This window comes from Engystomops pustulosus, chromosome 3 (assembly GCF_040894005.1).
Source record: "Engystomops pustulosus chromosome 3, aEngPut4.maternal, whole genome shotgun sequence".
Taxonomy (NCBI): Eukaryota; Metazoa; Chordata; class Amphibia; order Anura; family Leptodactylidae; genus Engystomops; species Engystomops pustulosus.
The window spans coordinates 17427164-17446766 of record NC_092413.1 but is presented as its reverse complement, the minus strand read 5'-3'; the positions used below and the strand labels follow the sequence as shown (position 1 = coordinate 17446766).

Genomic DNA, 19603 nt, shown 5'->3' with positions numbered 1-19603 from the left:
GATGTGTGATTAGAGCAGGGAAATGCGTACAGGGACAGTAATATTTTTTTAATTTTTTTTTTTTTCTGGAGTTCTGATTTTACTAATAGAAATTTATCATTTTGATGCATGTAGAGAACAAGTCGTGTCAAAAGTATTTGCCCCCCTTATTGCAGATTAATAATAATGTACCGTAAATCTTTATATAGCCCCATGAAATTCCGTAGTGTTTTATAAATCAAAATTGTTACCACCGATCATTTTCTCATCTCCCCTGTATCTAAATATAATATTAGAAAAGTGTCATCTGAAATATCTGAATTACCTAAATCATCACCCACGTTATAAAGTATCTGCCCCCTTAATTATGGGTTGCCCCCCCCCCCTTTTTGCGTAAGTAATTACACCTGACCTGTTCCTTGTTGTTACTCATCTCTCTATTGAGTCATTTTAACCCCGCCTTTACCTTGTAACGCTTCTGCCAATGAGACCTGTCATAGCGGGATCTACGCGTTTCAGGTCCTGCGTTGGGTTCGTATAGATTGCAGTATGCTGGCATCAAATGTATCACTTACTACTAATTATAGCATGTCATTAAATTCCGACCTGATTGTAGTTTGTGATGTTATCCGCTATGTCGTAGATCTGGATTGGCGTAGGTCTGCATAGGACCTGGATACGTGTGACGGCAGACATATACAATATCATGGCCTTGTCATGTGATGCTTCTCTGTTTAGTATATGTATTAGAGAATTGCTTATATAACAATGCCCCAATGATAGATCCCCGTGGAAGTGACCTGTAGCTTTACACTGTATTGGCGTCCTGAGGGTGCTGATATAATTTATAGGACTTCTCCCTGATCTCTGCAGGGTCTTCTTTATCTGACCCCTTCCAATCACATGGAAATGACTTGAGATTAGGTAATATATACTGTTCATCCTGTTCCTCCTGGTTCATATGCAGAACACCAGAATCGCACATGCCTTCAGAGCAGTAGGAGACACGGCGAAGGGTTGTGAGAGGTATTTTCTATTGCTCTATTCAGGGTGACTTCTGAGGTCCATAGCTATTCCTTCCTATGTCTCTATACACATGCACACTGGGTTGAGTTGTGCATTCATGTGTTTTAAGTGCAGATAGGAAAATAAAACTAACCCAGGTCCAAAGGATTGGACATAGCTGAATGTTATCTCCCTCTGATGTTTTCTGTTGGGGGAGAATTCTTTAGTAATGCATGTGAAGTGTGTGTGTGTGTGGGGTATTATTGTTCCTTTAAGTGGTTTAAATGGTCATCCCCTAATCATAGGATTGGGCAGTACCACTCTCATCCTGTGGGGGAGTCATAAAGAAAGAATGGAGCGACAAAAAAACATCCTTAACCTGTTGCTGGAATGAGACCCCTGCTCTCATGATCGGTGGGGGTCCCCACCAATCATATCATGTGGATATGGGGTACCAAATAAAGGGGTGGTCCACTTTCAGCAAATAATTGATATAAAAAGTTATAAGATTTTCCAATACAGGTGCACGGCTCGTTATCGCACACAGCTCTGATTACTCTCTGTGTTATAATGCGCTGTGCACCTGTGTGACATCAGATGACCAGGGATATACCAAGCCATGCACCTGTGTGACATCACATGACCTGGGATATAAGGAGCCGTGCACCTGTGTGACATCACATGACCAGGGATATAACAAGCCATGCACCTGTGTGACGACATATGACCAGGGATATAGCGAGCCATGCACCTGTGTTACATCACATGACCAGGGATATATCAAGCCATGCACCTGTGTGACGACATATGACCAGGGATATAACGAGCCGTGCACCTGTGAGACATCACAAGACCAAGGATATAGTGAGCCGTGCACCTGTGTGACATCACATGACCAGGGATATAATGAGCCGTGCACCTGTGTGACCTCACATGACCAGGGATATAATGAGCCGTGCACCTGTGTGACATCACATGACCAGGGATATAATGAGCCGTGCACCTGTGTGACATCACATGACCAGGGATATAATGAGCCGTGCACCTGTGTGACATCACATGACCAGGGATATAATGAGCCGTGCACCTGTGTGACATCACATGACCAGGGATATAATGAGCCGGGTTTATCAACAGAAGGTAAACAATGAAGCTTCCTATAAAATGACAGGACGCAGAGATCTAGAAAACCGTGAGGGAACTTTTTATTATAAAACAAGATCAATTTTTTGCTGAAAATGGACGAGCCCTTTAAACTTAGGACCTCCCCTTTAATATTTTCAGCGGTTAGTGCTGTTCTGTGCCTCATTGTCGGTTGTTCTTTTTTTTTTTATGGCTAAGTTATAAATTTGTGGTGTTTTTGCATGGCGGCTGCTCCCGGGTAATAAAATCTCGCCCTTCTGTTTTGCTAACAAATGAGTATTCGGAGCCGGAGCCCAGCGTTTCCCCATTGTGAGACATTTGCATCTCTAGCAGGATTGTGTTTTGTGTGAAAGTCACCAGTCGTGTGCGGGCAGCGGGGGCGGGCGCGCGGGCAGCCACTTGTAATTAGTCTGCAGATTGCTGCTCCTTCAGACTGAAGATGACCCTTCTGGATACATCCGCGACAAAGTTAACAGCTGGCGTATTCCCCGGTGGCCCGTTTGTCCTTTGGTTTGTAACCAACAGAGTCGCAGCCTCATCCCAAGATCCGCAGCAGGACGGCCGCGGCCTCCAACGCTGGACGGCAGACGAGACACTAATAAATGTGATTACAAGATGTGGGAGCGCGATCAAGAAACGCTCCGCCGCTAATACCGAAAATTACAGCCGCCATGTCACCATTTTGAAAGATATATCACTTATTTATCTATAGGAAGGAATAACCGGAGCCGGAGGAGCCTCAAATCTGCATAACTGGGCGAGAGGGGGGGGCTCCATGATAGGACATAGAATATTCACACGTGGGGTTAAATAAAAATTACGTTATCTTTATCCCCATTATTAGTTTCTGTGGGGCGACTGTTCTGACCTTGAACGGCGCCGAACAGACCCCCTGATGGTCTATAGGCACCAAATGTGATGTGCTCCGGGGGTCTTCTTGAGGGGCTCTGTTTTATCGTGAATGATCTGTCTCGTATCCATCTACCTCTATCTTATATATCGCTATCTCATACCAATGTATCTCATATCTTCTATCGATTCAATTCAAAGAAGCTTTATTGGCAAGACCAAATACAAGTTGGCATTGCCAAAGCATTTACAGGTGATGGGGGACATGGGGTGTGGGGGGTTATTATAGTCCATGGTATCGTATATGTCTCAGTCCATGGTATATCACACATCTCTATGTGATACATTATAGTGATGGGAAGTCCGGCTCTTCTTAGCGAGCTGGCTCATTAGGCTTCCCTCTCTAAGATAAGCCGGCTCTTCTGGCTCCTGAATGGCTCCCTATTAAATAAATAATAGGGAGCCGCACGCCAGTCAATCACCCCACACCACTCTTTAACCCAATTGTATCTGGTTAAAGTGGGCGCGGTGAGCCGGTTATGGGGTAAGTACATAGTGAAATTCGGATAACACTTTGAGGGAGATTTCTCAAAAGTTGAGGACCTATCCCCTCAATATATCCTTTTTATTCATAAGCTGGCACACAATTCTACCTCTGTGAAGGCATGGGGCCAGATTTATCTTTTGTTTTTTTTCTGTTGTTTTTGCGCCTTTTCATAGTGTTGCACTGTTTTTGCTCCAGCTTTGCAACTTAACACTAAACTAGCCGCGCAGTAAAGATAACCAGGTTTTCCTAATTTATTCTACCAATCCAGATGTTTTGCTGCGTCTAATAATCATTCATCTTTAGCAACTTGTTAATTTAGGCGCAAAAACCCTCCAGCCTGAAGGTGGCGCAAACTGAGAAGCAACACTGAGGTCTAGTGCAGAGCAGCTTATCCCCATTAGCAGAGCTCAGCAGACACTACAGACATTACAGACACTGCCTGCAGCCTCTGTTTACAGTTCACAACCTTCTATTTACAAAACATTCCGCAAAAGCAGCAGCTCAGCAGGATAGAATTGAAGTTTGTTGGAGCTGCAGACAGTACAGAGAAGTGTCCCCCGTGTAGCAGGATAGAGGAGAAGTGAGTGAGAGCTGCAGACAGGACAGAGAAGTGTCCCCGTGTAGCAGGATAGAAGAGAAGCGATGGGAACCTGCAGACAGCACAGAGAAGTGTCCCTGTGTAGCAGGATAGAAGAGAAGTGAGTGGGAGCTGCAGACAGCCCTGTGTAGCAGGATAGAAGAGAAGTGATAGGAACCTGCAGACAGGACAGAGAAGTGTCCCTGTGTAGCAGGATAAAAGAGAAGTGTGTGGGAGCTGCAGACAGGACAGAGAACTGTCCCCCATGTAGCAGGATAGAGGAGAAGTTTGTGGGAGCTGCAGACAGGACAGAGAAGTGTCCCACATGTAGCAGGATAGAAGAGAAGTGATAGGAACCTGCAGACAGGACAGAGAAGTGTCCCTATGTAGCAGGATAGAAGAGAAGTGAGTGGGAGATACAGACAGGACAGAGAAGTGTCCCCCATGTAGCAGGATAGAGGAGAAGTTTGTGGGAGCTGCAGACAGGACAGAGAAGTGTCCCGCATGTAGCAGGATAGAAGAGAAGTGATAGGAACCTGCAGACAGGACAGAGAAGTGTCCCTGTGTAGCAGGATAGAAGAGAAGTGAGTGGGAGATACAGACAGGACAGAGAAGTGTCCCCCATGTAGCAGGATAGAGGAGAAGTTTGTGGGAGCTGCAGACAGGACAGAGAAGTGTCCCGCATGTAGCAGGATAGAAGAGAAGTGATAGGAACCTGCAGACAGGACAGAGAAGTGTCCCTGTGTAGCAGAATAGAAGAGAAGTGAGTGGGAGATACAGACAGGACAGAGAAGTGTCCCCCATGTAGCAGGATAGAGGAGAAGTTTGTGGGAGCTGCAGACAGGACAGAGAAGTGTCCCGCATGTAGCAGGATAGAAGAGAAGTGATAGGAACCTGCAGACAGGACAGAGAAGTGTCCCTGTGTAGCAGGATAGAAGAGAAGTGAGTGGGAGATACAGACAGGACAGAGAAGTGTCCCCCATGTAGCAGGATGACCACACTGGTGTATGAGGAGGATACTGGCCAGAATTACAGGGGTGCAGCAGGAGACCAGCACTGGGGGATCCCCTTCAGGAGAAGCCATTGCAGAGGAGATTACTGGGTGCAGGGTGTCACACACCTGGGTGCTGCTGTGAGGGTCATTCTCTTGCTGGGGGGGGGGGGGGAGCTTGTAGGAGGATCACATGTAAGAGCCCAAATCTGACATTGCACCATTGCACCTAAACTGTGCCTAAAGTGATTAATAAGAGGCAGGAACTCAACTTATCACAGATGGTTGTAGCTTGTGATAATTTTGGCGCAACAATGGACCAGAAAATAGGCGCAACTACTACACGTAAGCCCAGAACAGTGATACATCTGGCCCAAAGGTCTCAGGTCAGGGTGAGGGGAGGAAGTTACCTGCCACCCATTCCCCTGGTGGTGACTAGTAGCGTGTGTCCTGCAGGTTTTTGTCCTGCCGTATGACGCCTGCACTGATGGGGACGGGGAGGGATCTGTATTATTGTATCATTGTTGTTTTTTTTTTTTTTTTTGTAGGTTCTGCTCGTCCTGGACACGAGGACCCAGGAGACCTTTATTTTAAAGGTGAGTTTATCTTGCAGAGGTTATGAAATTTTCCTAATAATCACCGACTGCTTAGATGATATATTGATTCAGCGAGTACCAGCCACAGTGCTATGCGTTGTACAGTGGTTGCTTATGGTATTGCAACTTAGTTCCTTTTGCATGAATAGAGTCAGCTGTAATAATAAGTACAGCCACTGCCCAGTGTGTGGCACTGCTTCTTTCCCAGAGTGCAACGTCCCTTAAAGAGAACCTGTCAGCAGGTTTTTACCCTTATACCTATTTTCCTTGAGAGACGTTGGTTGTTTGTGACTCTCTGACGAGGATACCTGAAGCAGGGGAGAAGAGGGAGTTGAGGGAGACGTTGGTTGTGGGTGACCTACTAAAGAGAATTCCTCAGGGAGGCAGAATGATCAAGTTGAGATAAAAATTTGCTGTGTGCGCCTCGCTGAAGAGAATTCCCGAGGGAGGATAGAGCTGAGAGAAACTTGAAGAAGAGAAATGCTGCCCCTTGTGATCTGGAGAGTATCCTGGTGAGGTGAGGATCTTTTTGAAATGATTTTAGCTAGATCTGAGCTATGGATTTATTTTTTTTTAAGCATGGGGCACAGTATGAAGATCTCTATGGGAACCTGCCGTTATGGTTTAAAGGAAATTTACCACCAGGATGAAGGACTGTAAACCAAGCACACTGACATACTGGTGTGTGCTCCCTCTGACAGGATCCGCTTTCATTTAAGCTTCTTATGCCCTTGTTATTGAGATAAAAAGTCTTAAAAAAAATTATTCAAATTACCCTGAGGGGCTTTAGACTCTATTAATAGCTATGGAGCCCGCAATCCCTGAGGCTCATTTACATAATTTTGAAAGCCTTTTTTTTTATAAAAACAAGGGAATTGGGAGGTAAAAGAAGAGCAGATCCTGCTAGAGGGGGCACACACCAGTATGTCAGCATGCTTGGTTTACAAACCTTCATCCTGGTGGTAGATTTACTACTTTAATGCTGAAAACCTGATGTCGGGTTCCCTTTCTAACCTGATATCAATGGTTTATTCTAGTGGTAGGCCATTAAAGGGGTCTTTTAGCTCTAATTTTTTTTTTCTTATACCAAGAAAGAGATTTCACATAAAGGAGGGAATTCTAGAAAGGACATTTCATCCCCTACTTGAGCTGAGTAGTTTGGTTAGGTAAAGCCTGCTGACAGGTTCCCTTTAATAGGGATCTTGATGTGCCAGACTAAAGGTACGACCTCTGTAAGAAGTGGGTGACCCCAGTATTTCAGCTGTATACACCATGTGCCAGAAAGCGAGGTTAGCTGCAAAGTACACAAAGTTGTCACTCTGATGACTTAGTTTGAGAGTGAGATTCTAATAAAAACGTTGACCCGTGTAATTGATTTTAATGGTAGCTTTGTGCCATCTCCTGCTCTCTGGATACCTGCCAGATGCCATCAGCCGAGCCTCAGGGGATGGAAGGACATGTAGGAGCAGATGAGCCGCTTCTCGCCAGTCGCCGGGACCAGATTAGTTTGGTTGATAAACATAAAGCACAGCAGGATCCAGAGGAAGCTCAGGGTACGACTGACCTTTCTCTTCTCTGTCAGGGTCTGAAGAAGAGCAGCGAGGAGTCTGGGAGCAGAACGACGATCATTCCCCGCTGCGTGCCCAACATGGTCTGTCTGCACAAGTACATCATCTCCGAGGAGTCTGTATTCCTCCTGCTGCAGCACGCCGAAGGTCGGTCACTCTATCAAAGACGATTGCAAATATAGCGCTTAGCTAGGACGCCGAGGTCACCGAGACCGGCTGCGTCCACGTACCGCGCTGCCATTTATCACACAGGGCGGTGCGGCCCCATAACATGAATGCACTAGATAGAAGAGTGTGTGATAGACCCATTTCAGTGACCATTGTAGTTTAGGGTTTATCACTGTAGTACAAGCTCGGATGTGGTCACTCTATAGAATAATAATAATAATTCCTTTATTTATATCGCATACACAGATTCCTCAGTCAAATCAGTCCCTGTCCCCATGGGGCTCACAATATAAACAACTTAACAGTATGTGTTGGAGTCTGGGAGGAAACCGGAGGACCCGGAGGAAACCCACGCAAACACGGGGAGAACATACAAACTCTTTGCAGATGTTGACCTGGGTGGGATTCGAACCCAGGATCCCAGCGCTGCAAGGCAGAAGTGCTACTCACTCAAACACCGTGTCGCCCCTATATAAGAATGTAATCAAAATTTTAAAGGGATTTGAAAACATTTTGGAAGCACTCTTCCAAAAACATCGGCGCACGCGTCCTCAGGTTGGATGTGGTATTGCAGTTCAGGCTTATACATTATAATTGAGTTTTGCTGCGATATCTGCTGTAGCCTGGGGGCAGTTGTGGCGCTGTAGCGGGAAGAAAGATATTATGTGGCTAATGTATTAATGGGGGGAGGGGGGATGCGTGGGTTGGCCCAAGGTTAGCCAAAGGTTAGCCAAAATCTCAACTACTGGACCCGAGAATGGCTCTGTGTTCTCCCTTGTTGATAGAGCTGCAGGTTGATTGTCCGTCACTTAATATATATTCTTAATACACTCAGTACTATAAAATACCCTGCTCTCCATGTGAGATACTTACTCTTCCATACACATGCATGCTCAACATAAAGTGAATAAGGACAAATATCTGTGGCTAAACTAGATTTCGTCCAGCAGCTACTTAAATTTAATTGGGCAACATTACGTTGCTTTAGACCGTAGATTTGTACCTTAAAGGGGTTGGCCACTCTTTTACAAAAACTGCCCATGTGCCTTTACTGCCTTAATAATACGCTCAATGTTCATCAAGTCATTCGGCAGTACTGCTACTTACTTAAGTGCTGTGTGCAGGCTCCCTGTGATTCTTTGTTTACATGTCTAAGCACTGATGAACAGGAGGAGCTGCAGCAGCAGAGTTATGACTAATCCAGCTTCCTCCTCTTCTTCTGTGTCTGTCAGTGTGATGGACTGTGAAAGAAAAGAGACCAGTGGGTGACGCCATTAGGACAGACTGAAGAATTGAGAAACAGGAAGTTGTGTGTGTGTGTATATATGCCGCGGGCAGCTTGGTGAGAACAGGGAAAGGCTGAAGCTCTCAGAAGGAAAAATTACAGGTACATATACATGCAGAGACATGTCTAATGTATCGGAAAGTGGCCAACCCCTTTAAGATCAATGGAAAATGCAGCATTCTTTGACATCTTTGTGACCTCCACAGAAATCAGTTTCTTCGCTGAAGCCTCCAAATTTAGCTGGATCTGCCAATGTTATGTAGATAACTGTCCAGTGTCTGTGTCCTGAGGATCATCTATTGTCTATGGAGGTCTCACAATTTTGCCTGATGGGGGATTTGATGATTGGGCTGATGGAGTTGCACTGACTCATCCTTTTTTACCTGTATATGACTATACATGGTTACATTTTCCTCCCTTCTCATAGTTCAGGACATATTCCACGCTCAACCGACAAGCATAAAGGGTAGTCGACCAACTGATGGCTGAGCAATGGCTTGGTGGACATCTCTCTTACGTGTGTGGCCATATGCCAGACGGATTGGGCATGTTAACAAATTGGGAATATCCACATCAAACAGGGGTCTGGCCACCTTCTTTCGGAGTAGAATCTGGATACCCCCCATACCTGCCCAATAGTCGGGCGCTATTGCCTAAAGTGTCTGCTAGAGTGTAAAAAACGAAAAAAGAACGGTGGAGCTTCGGAGATGAAGAACGGTCGTGGTTACCTCATACTGGGGATCCATGAGTAATGTCGCCTTTTCATTTTTGGCTGAAGGTGCGGTGGATTTCAGTAGTTACTAGATCTTCTCTCCAGTAACGCTGAGGCCTGGAAGTCATCTCTATTCAGCAAGAACGATGAGATAGAAAACCCCATGATCTACTTTTTTCGCGAGTCTTTGCCAAGTCCTTCCGCTCATGTTAAGAGTTCCACTGCTGGAATAAAAAGGAACGAGCCAATTCCCACAAGACTTCATTAGGATGTCGCCTTCTTTTTTTTTAACAAGAGGAGTTTGTGCCTAACATTTTTAACATTCAACATTAATCCTGCAATATTACGGCTAACAATACAGCCAGTGGCGACACATATGGACACAAAGCAGAAACTCGAGTGATACACACAGTAAAATTGCTTGTGATGTCCCCTTTTGTGTTCCGATTCCCCTCCACGTGTGCGGAGCAGGTGGCAAATGAAATGTAATTGTCACACCTGGATGGTGATGACTCACTTAGAATAGCTGCCGCTCATTCACCCTTTCGATACTGAGGCGATGCACATTTTCCTTGGTCTGACCATGTGATGAGCGGAGGACGGGGTTGTCTCTTGAGTCTTTTGATAAAAGACTTCTAATACACAGATATCTATCTTCGATGTGAGGGTTTTAGCCTCAAATATGGAAGTTGAAAACCTTATGACAGTGATGGCAAACCTTTTAGAGACCGAGTGCCCAGATAGAGTGCCAATAAAAGTAGTGATTTATTTATTTATTTGTTGAACTGTTCTCCCACAAATTTCAATCATATACCTGCCTCCTGAGAAAACTGATACAATTGAAAGCAGGAGAGCAAATCCAGACTATCACTGTAGCTTCTCTCCAGGGTCCCGCAGTACAGGAAGCGTCGTGCGGCCAGCAGGAGGACCTTCAAAGATAATCTGGTCTTCTCCAAACCTTCTTGCTTCTCCTTCAGTACCAAGCTGCCAAGAGATTCTAGGTGCCAGGGATCCAAAGTTATGGATCCTACAATACAGGATACATCCTATACACACTTGGCTACTGAGGTGCCAACCTCTGATGACATATGAGATACTTCCTTGGAGATTAAAGGGTTAAAATAGCGGAGATCAGTAAATCAGTGTGGAACTGCAGTTAGATTTTTTTTGAGTCTTGTCTGGTGAACTCTCTGAGAGCACTCTGAGTGCCACCTCTGGCACCCATGCCATAGGTTCGCCACCAGTGCCTTATGACAATGAAACTTTGCCTTAGTACTGATCAGATGATGACCATACTAATTCGTAGACTGGGGCATCTCATCTAGGGTCATAAATCATGTATATACATACAAAATCTTTAGATGTTTTCCCAGAGTACCTTGAAAAGTAGATCCATTAGGCTAAAAATGGTTCTCGACTCGGGGGAGTAGGTCAATGGATCCACCATTTCTTCACCAAGGATATCCATAGGGTAGTTAAGACTCTGTAGAAGAACCCTGAAGTTGGTGGCAGTGGGCTATAGCAGCAATGACAGAAATTGAAGAGTAGTCAGACTGGGCCTTGGGTACGAAACATAAGATCGATATGACGGAGATGATCTACGAGGAGAAAACAAAGGCCAAGTCAAAGTTTAGGCCAGGAGTCAAAACAATGGCATAGACAAAAAAAAGTCAATCAAACGTTGCAAGGCAGTAGGACAAGTGTAAAGAAGAACGTGGTCAATATCAAGCAGTTATAGGCTATTCCAGTGAATGTTCCTAAAGAAATCGATATGCAATGAGTCAAAGACATAGATAAGCTTAAACAATCGCTTTGATGACCTTATCAGAAGGAACGGAAGACTATGCAGGCGGCTGTATTGCAATGGATTATTATGTGAGTGCCGATCTTGCGACACAATTTTGTTTTTAAATTCTGCAGTTGTCCGAATCAGTCGGTTTGTTTGACGTCCACGCCCCCTGATTTGTCGCATGCAAGCCGGCGCCTATGCGCCACAATCCGATCGCATGAACCAGGGGCAATTCAGGGCAAAATGGGAAAAAGTCGGGTGTTTGGACCCTTAGTAAATGTGCCCCAATGGTTTCATACAAACACATATCATGGGGAAGGCTATATGTTGTGAAGTCATTATTTTGAAATAATCAAAAAAGAAATAGAAGAATTTTTCAGAATACAGCACCAAGTAGATCTTGGGTAATCTTTGACACGGCACTATCCAACAGTAGACCTTACAGAGTGTAGAGTCTTACAGAGTGATATCGTTGAAGCATGGAATATGTCTTTCACTGACCAGTTTTGACCCTATTTTTAGAAACCATTTAATCCCAAATAGTATTAATTGGTTTATTATAGATTGGGTTTCTATGGTGGAGCAGCCTCATACGAGCTTGAGACCCCCATTTGTGAAGCCAAGATTGTACTGGAGCTGTAGGGAGTCCATTTCTTGAGTGATGAATCTGGTTTTGCCAAAATGGAAGTCTGACTGGTTGTGTCAAATGGAAGTCAATCAAATACTGATACGCTTCTGGTCTTCAATTGGAACTTGAAGACCCTACAAAATGTCAACCCAATTGTCCATTAATGCACATAAAGGGGCTCATTTACTAGGGGCTCCAAGGACGCATTTCAGTCGGGTTTCCCGAATTTTTCCGTTTTGTGCCGAATTCCGCCGGGTTTTTGGCGCACGCGATCGGATTCTTTAACGCGACAGAAATCGGGGGCGTGGCCGTCGGACAACCTGACGTATTTGGAAAAAATGCAGAATTTAAAAAACTAAAAGTGTCGTAAGAGCACTCACTTACATGCACCAGGAAGAAGCAGGTGAACTCCGGCGGACCTCGGCGCAGCAGCGACACCTGCAGGATATCGGGCGCACGATCTTAGTGAATCCCGGCAGAACCCGAATCCTCGTCGGACAACGCGCCGCGGGATCGCAATTGGACCGGGTAAGTAAATGAGCCCCAAAGTATTTGTACAGCCAAAACTATCTACCGAAATGGTTTAATGGCACAAGCAACGATGATGCTCACGGACATGGAGATAGATGTAGAATGAATATATATAATGTATGAGGTGGTGATCGCTCAATCTTTTGGTGTCCTGATTGATTGACCCATATAGGATACCAAAATTAGATGCTGTAGGTCACACTCTGATCCTGACTTCTGTATTGAAAGACTTCTTTTGTGTGGGATAGATTCTTTTTTTAAAAAAAACGTTCTTTGATCCGGCACCCTACTGTCCAAAATTTCTACCAGCCCAAACTATGCTAAAGATAGTCTCACGCGATTGTTTTAATCTGAAATTGGAGCCAGAATCCCACAGGAGGTAATACAGACAATGGATATAGAATGTCAAAAATATGAAGATGTAGATGAAGACGTCTATAGAAGACGCTGGAAGATGCTTTATGTAGCAGAACCAGAGAGAAGGTGAAGCCTGGGTGCTTAGCTTAGAGGTGCTGGGTACTTGTATTGTGATGCCTGGTCTGAAAAACATAGGAAAATGTCAACTGTTCAGTGTCATCACTTTACCGTTTGAGGCCTGTTCATTTGTGTATTAGTAAGTTTAAAGGGAACCTGTCATCAGCAATTGACCTACTAAACCAATAACAGAATAATGTCAAGCTGCCTAATGCCTTCTAGTCCAGTCTGGTGGCATCATCTATAAAATCAACTTTGAAGTCAGATGTAAATTGAATGTATAAAGTCAAAGAGGCGGAGAGTTTAACACTGAAGTCAAGGTGGAAAGCTCTGAACGCCTGCTCCTCTGGGATTGAAATCGTGCATCGGACTTCAGGAGATCTGGTTAGGGATGTCTCTGGATGCAATTACAGTAAAGGGAGCTTTCTGAGGAAGAGAGAGCTTGACTTCAGTGTTAAATTCTCCGCCTCCTTGACTTTATACAATGACTTTACATCCTACTTCAATGTAGATTTTCTGGATAATGCCGGGTCGTGAGAAAAACATAATCTAGAAGGTGTTCAGCTGCTTGACAACATACGGATAATTGATTATTAGGTCAATTTCTGTTGACAGGTTCCCTTTTAAAAAAAAAATAAACATTTCAAATCATACAGTAACTTTACAGCTGACGCTATATAACATTTTTGTATCAATGTAAAAAAAAATTGGCAAACTCCAGGTTCACATTTAATCATAAAAACTTTGTTATATGTGATGTTATCAAAGAAAAAGGCTTCTTTCTCCGCGTACCAGGCTCTTCGCCTCTCCCCCAACCTTCAAATGATCCAATTGTGATTTATCACAGGTCTCCGGTTTCGTCTACGTTTCAGAAAATGTAATCAATTTTGCCGAGATTTTGATAATTCTGCTGCATATCTTAGTCTGTGTTCCTTCCCACACTAGACAGTGAATGTTTTTTTTTTAAAAAAAAACTGTCCTATATCAACCTATTCGTCAAAACATGCCCCTCCCCTTTCCCCCAAGGAAGGCACAGAGTAAAACCCCATTCACCACTGAAGATAGAGGTAAGTAGAGTAGAGATGAGTGGACCCAACTTTTAAGAAATTGAAATTTTTTCTACAGTGGCTTTAGGTCAGTCCTAAGGTATGTTACTTCTAGAGATGAGCCATCCCAAAGTTCAAGTTTGACCCGGTCATATTGCCGGATTGGTGGCCAAACAGCCAATTCAGCAAATGATGAATGATTCAACTATGATTGGCCAGGGGGACAAAAATGCAATATTAAAAAGTAAAATAAATACTGTATATACTCGAATATAAGCCGACCCAAGTATAAGCCGAGGCCCCTAATTTTACCACAAAAACCTGGTAAAACCTATATTGTTTTGTGCTGAAAACTAGGCTTATACTCGAGTATATATGGTAAATTTTGCCTGTTTTTGAAAGCAAATTAGAATTTCTGTGAATATGGGTCAAATCTTATTAAAACCTTCAGTTTTTTTTCGACAGCTAAACAACTCACACCAGGTTTTACCTATATGATCGTAGGGAATTTAAAACCTTCATCATTCCAGCATCACGGAGTGTCCATGACCTTAAAGCGTCCTCCCTGCTTTGAAACAATTTGGATCTGTAACTGGGCACCGTAGGACGTGGCGATCCACCTGTGCCAGTAACACCTTTGTTGACAGAATTACAGTAAAAAAAAAACAGAAAAACAAAAATTACAAACTTTGATGCCGGTCAAATAAAAAAAAAAATAACAAAAATAATAAATAACACCTTTCATTCCGAAAGCTCTTTTTTCCCCTCCTGTCCTATATCTATTACAAAATCCATCTATTCAAATATAGCACCAATAAGATTCCTGGCATTGGCCGGTGTTGTATTTGGAATTGATTGCGGCTTGGCAGTAGTCGCCCGGCTTTGTGCGTAATTAATGCCAAACTGTGATTATGGGCACAGGCGAATAACGCCAGTTTAAAGATACTGTTAGATGTTCCAGTTCATTGATGACTTTTTTTTGCCCCTTAAACGTTGTTCTTATCCAGCGACTTTACGTCGTTATGATGTTAATCGATGAGTAAGTTATGGGTCCGAAGCTCTTGATTTTTTTTTTTTAAAGAATTTTTTACTCTTAGTGGCCTGAAATCTGTGTGCACTGGTAAATAAAGGGTTACTGGTCCGTTGGTCCAAGGTTACTGGTCCGTTGGTCCAAGGTTACTGGTCCGTTGGTCCAAGGTTACTGGTCCGTTGGTCCAAGGTTACTGGTCCGTTGGTCCAAGGTTGCTGGTCCGTTGGTCCAAGGTTGCTGGTCCGTTGGTCCAGGGTTACCGGTCCGTTGGTCCAGGGTTACCGGTCCCTTGGTCCAAGGTTACCGGTCCCTTGGTCCAAGGTTACCGGTCCCTTGGTCCAAGGTTACCGGTCCCTTGGTCCAAGGTTACCGGTCCCTTGGTCCAAGGTTACCGGTCCCTTGGTCCAAGGTTACCGGTCCCTTGGTCCAAGGTTACCGGTCCCTTGGTCCAAGGTTACCGGTCCCTTGGTCCAAGGTTACCGGTCTTTTGGTCCAAGGTTACCGGTCCCTTGGTCCAAGGTTACCGGTCCCTTGGTCCAAGGTTACCGGTCCCTTGGTCCAAGGTTACCGGTCCCTTGGTCCAAGGTTACCGGTCCCTTGGTCCAAGGTTACCGGTCCCTTGGTCCAAGGTTACCGGTCCCTTGGTCCAAGGTTACCGGTCCCTTGGTCCAAGGTTACCGGTCCCTTGGTCCAAGGTTACCGGTCCCTTGGTCCAAGGTTACCGGTCCCTTGGTCCAAGGTTACCGGTCCCTTGGTCCAAGGTTACCGGTACCTTGGTCCAAGGTTACCGGTCCCTTGGTCCAAGGTTAGCGGCCCTTTGGTCCAGGGTTAGCAGCCCAGGGTTACCGGCCCAGTGGTCCAGGGTTGCCGGCCCAGGGTTACCGGCCCAGTGGTCCAGGGTTACCGGCCCAGGGTTACCGGCCCAGTGGTCCAGGGTTACCGGCCCGGTGGTCCAGGGTTGCCGGCCCGGTGGTCCAGGGTTACCGGCCCGGTGGTCCAGGGTTACCGGCCCGGTGGTCCAGGGTTACCGGCCCAGTGGTCCAGGGTTACCGGTCCCTTGGTTAAGAATTGTCGTGTTTAGCCCAAAATGTGGAGATTATAACGGTAAGGGTATTTTTGGGCCACAAACAATCGGTTTGTGGTCCGTGTGTCATCTGGGAACCATATGTCACCCGTTTTTGTGTTTCAATTGGGAAAATGGGAGGCTGGCAAAATATGTCACTAGCTGGTCTCTACCTCTCGAAGGGTCACATGATTGTGTCATTTAGAAACTGACAGATACGGATGGCACACGGGTCTTTAACATTCTCGTATGTTTCCGTGGGAAGGTTCGAACCACAAAAAGGGCAGAAATTGTACTTGTGACTCCAAATTTTCTATGGCCTCCTAACGAATCCTCAACAAAACACATTAATGTACAGGGGGACCATCCAACCGGCTCTCTGCCTTGACTAGTGATCAGATGAGGTGATCAGATGACGTGCTCATTTGTAAGTTTTTTTTTTTTTTTAATTTTTGTCAAATTCAGGCTGATGCAGAAACATATCTTGTTTAATCCCTGCTTTGAGTGTTTTTGCTGAAAAAATTATTATAAAATTATGATAATGAGGCTCTCACTCCTTTGCCTGGCTCAACGCTTTTCCTAATACATTAGTTATGCACTGCTCGAAAGAGCAGTGTTGTGCCTGACAGGCAGAAGTAATCCATCGCTGCATCATCCCCCATCTGCTGTGTATCAATGAACCAGCTCAGGTTGATTAGTCCTGTCTGGACTGTTCATAAAGCTCCATGTAATGTAATGTGTTTATCAGCGGCAGGCTGAAGCAAACCCAGCTTTTCCAAGGTCCTGAATGTTATAATTGTTTTTTCAGCAAAACCACTCAGCTCAGGGATTAAACAAGGTATGTGCCTGCATCATTGTAGCTACAGCATTCTCAAGGTATATCTGGTTCATAACGCATGAAATCAAATGGTAGATTTCCATTAAGGACACCTGACTTACAGACGACCCCTAGTTACAGACCGACCTACTGACCTCTGGTGAAGCTCTCTGGATGCTTTTCTCCCAGGCTGCAATGATCAGCTGTAAGGTGTCTGTAATGAAGATTTATGGATAAGCCATAAAAAATTTTTTTTATCTGGAGTTACAATTTTAAAATATACATGCTCCAACTTGCATACAAATTCAACTTAAGAACAAACCTAAAGAATCTATCTTGTATGTAACCCGGGGAGTGCCTGTAACGGTAGTCTTTCCATCTCTTATAGACACCTGTATCAATCAGTGTGTGTGCCTTGGGTTGGACCCCCACCTATCTGTAACGGATGTCCTAGTGACGCGCAGATACTCCATATAACTAGCCCTGGGTCATGCTGTGTTTTGATGGTAGGGATTTTTGACATAGTAGGACAATCCAACAGACCCCAAGATGAGTCTATCACGATCTTATGTGGACAGAGTCATGCTGCTCTTGGTTAATATTCATTGTATTATTAGACTTTAGATTATTTTTGACCCGATTGCTCATAAGTAAATATTTCAAGGTCTACTGATATGTGGTAATCAGTCGGAGGTTGACGAATCTTCTGGACATCATCCTTATCTCCCAGGATCTCCACCGGAGTCATCGCTAGTTTCACTTTATCTTCTTCAGATTTTTTTTCCTTTGGTGACAGTATTTTGGAAATGACTCAAGTTATTGATTCTTATTGTGGATTAAATATTTGAGGTTGTTCGTTTTTATCACATGGACCAGAGGTCATTCTCCTTCTTACTACACACACTATATAAAGGTTTACTGATGACCTTCACTTGGCTCCCGGAGAGTTTTGCGAGTCATGTTTTAACTCAAGGTTGGCAGCGTTAAGACTTTTTAAATTTACAACAAGTTGGGTGAATTTTATTTCTTGTCTAAACTGTGTATTTTAGGCCTTTTCTACAAAGACATAAACTTCCTGGTTAAATGGTTGTCTATACTTTAGATTGGTTTCCTGCTTCTCCATATACTAAAATTGTCCCATTCCAGCCCAGGTGGAAAAGACCAGTTGTATCCCCATTTCTGGCCACTTTTCTCCTCCGAAGCCAAAGCTGTATGATACTTGGTCACTAATGATAACTCTTAGACACAATGGCGCACATTTATTTACCTGGTCCTGTCGCGATCCCCAATCCGGACGGTCCAACGAAGATGAAGTCCGGGGCGATTCACCAAGTCGGTGCGCTCGAGTTCCTGCATGTGTCACTTCCCCGCTGAGGTCCGCCGGTGTTCACCTTCTTCTTCCCGGTGTATCTGAGTGCATGTCTTGCGACACAATTTCAGATGTTAAATCCCGCGTGTTGTCCGAATCCGTCGGATCGTCCGAGGGTCCACCCCCCCCATTTGTGTCGCGTGAAAGCCGGGGCCAATAAGCCAAAATCCGATCGCGTGCGATAAAAAGCCCATCTAAATGTGGCACACATCGGAAATCGTCGTATATAGTGCGGACCACGGAACCTTAGTAAATGAGCCCCATTATGAGGAATAAATCATTAGATGATTGCCATGATTGATGAGTGAACCACCAAGACACATTCAGCTTCTGCCTCTTCATCCTGTCTAAATTGTATAGTGTGGCATAATAGTCCTATTTGTTTCATAATCTTCATTTGAAGCCACTCATAGTCACATCCATTGGGACATGTAGCTTGCAAAAATCTTATGATCCCTTATACTAATAATCAATGCTCTTAGAACCAGTCAGGTAAGAGTTGAATTCAGCTTTGAAGTCCTAAAGTCACAATCGCAAGTCACAACTGGTTGGTTAACTGGTGTCTTACTTCAAAAACTTTGGCCACTTGGCACAATTTAAGGCCACACTATTAAAAAATACTTGGATCAGCAATGGCCTCTTATTGAGATGATCAATGCCCATAGAACCCGACAGGTAACACATCAATTAGACTTTGAAAGCCTAAAGTTACGATCGTTCTTCAAAGGTTGGTTAGCTTGGTCTTACTTCTGAGACTATGACCAATTGACACAATGAATGATGATACTATATCTGCAACTGTAGCCTATAAAACCTTTATCCACAATGACCCCTTGTTCTAATGGTCAATGCTCATAGAACATGACAGGTAAAACTTTAAATAAACTTATGAAGGCCTAAAGTCACAATCTTCCTTCAATGGTCAGTTAGCTTGGTCTTACTTCGGAGACTTTGGCAAATCGGCACAATGAATGACCACAGTATTCCTGCAATTGTAACCTTTAACCTCGGTAGCCTAAAAACTTGTATCCACTATAAGTTTTTGAATTTTTGGAAGCTTCCTAGTAAGAATGTGAACAAGCCAACAAACCCTGTGACCTTTGTGATGCTCAATGGTCTTTCAACTATAAGGCGCACATAAAAGCCTCGATTTCCTTAGAAATCCAAAGTGCGCCTTATAGTCCGGTGCGCCCTATGTATGGCTCAGGGCAGCGGACCCTACTTACATAGGTCCCCGCTACCGGAGACAGCAGATCTCCAGCGGGAACAGCAGACCACGCGGCACAAACAACTTCTTCCGCGTCGTTCTGCAGTTCCCGCTGGAGATCTGCTGTCTCCGGTAGCGGGGACCTATGTAAGTAGGGTCCGCTGCCATCCTCCACCTGAAGGGACCCCCTTCCCCGCTCACCTCTCCGGTCTCCGCTCCGCTCACCTCT

General features: G+C 44.6%; 1 protein-coding gene across 3 annotated transcripts in view; it reads left to right on the top strand.

Moving 5' to 3' along the window:
- The window catches only part of RPS6KC1 (ribosomal protein S6 kinase C1), a 91674-nt gene that overhangs the window by 49693 nt on the left and 22378 nt on the right, over positions 1-19603 (top strand). For all 3 annotated transcript variants that reach the window (XR_011854015.1, XR_011854014.1, XM_072140144.1), the window contains exons 10-11: positions 5640-5687; positions 7270-7402. Coding sequence is in view for 1 of the 3 variants with exons in the window: in XM_072140144.1 (XP_071996245.1) it covers positions 5640-5687; positions 7270-7402 (181 nt within the window). In the remaining 2 variants the exon portion in view is untranslated. The remainder of the gene's footprint in view (positions 1-5639; positions 5688-7269; positions 7403-19603) is intronic.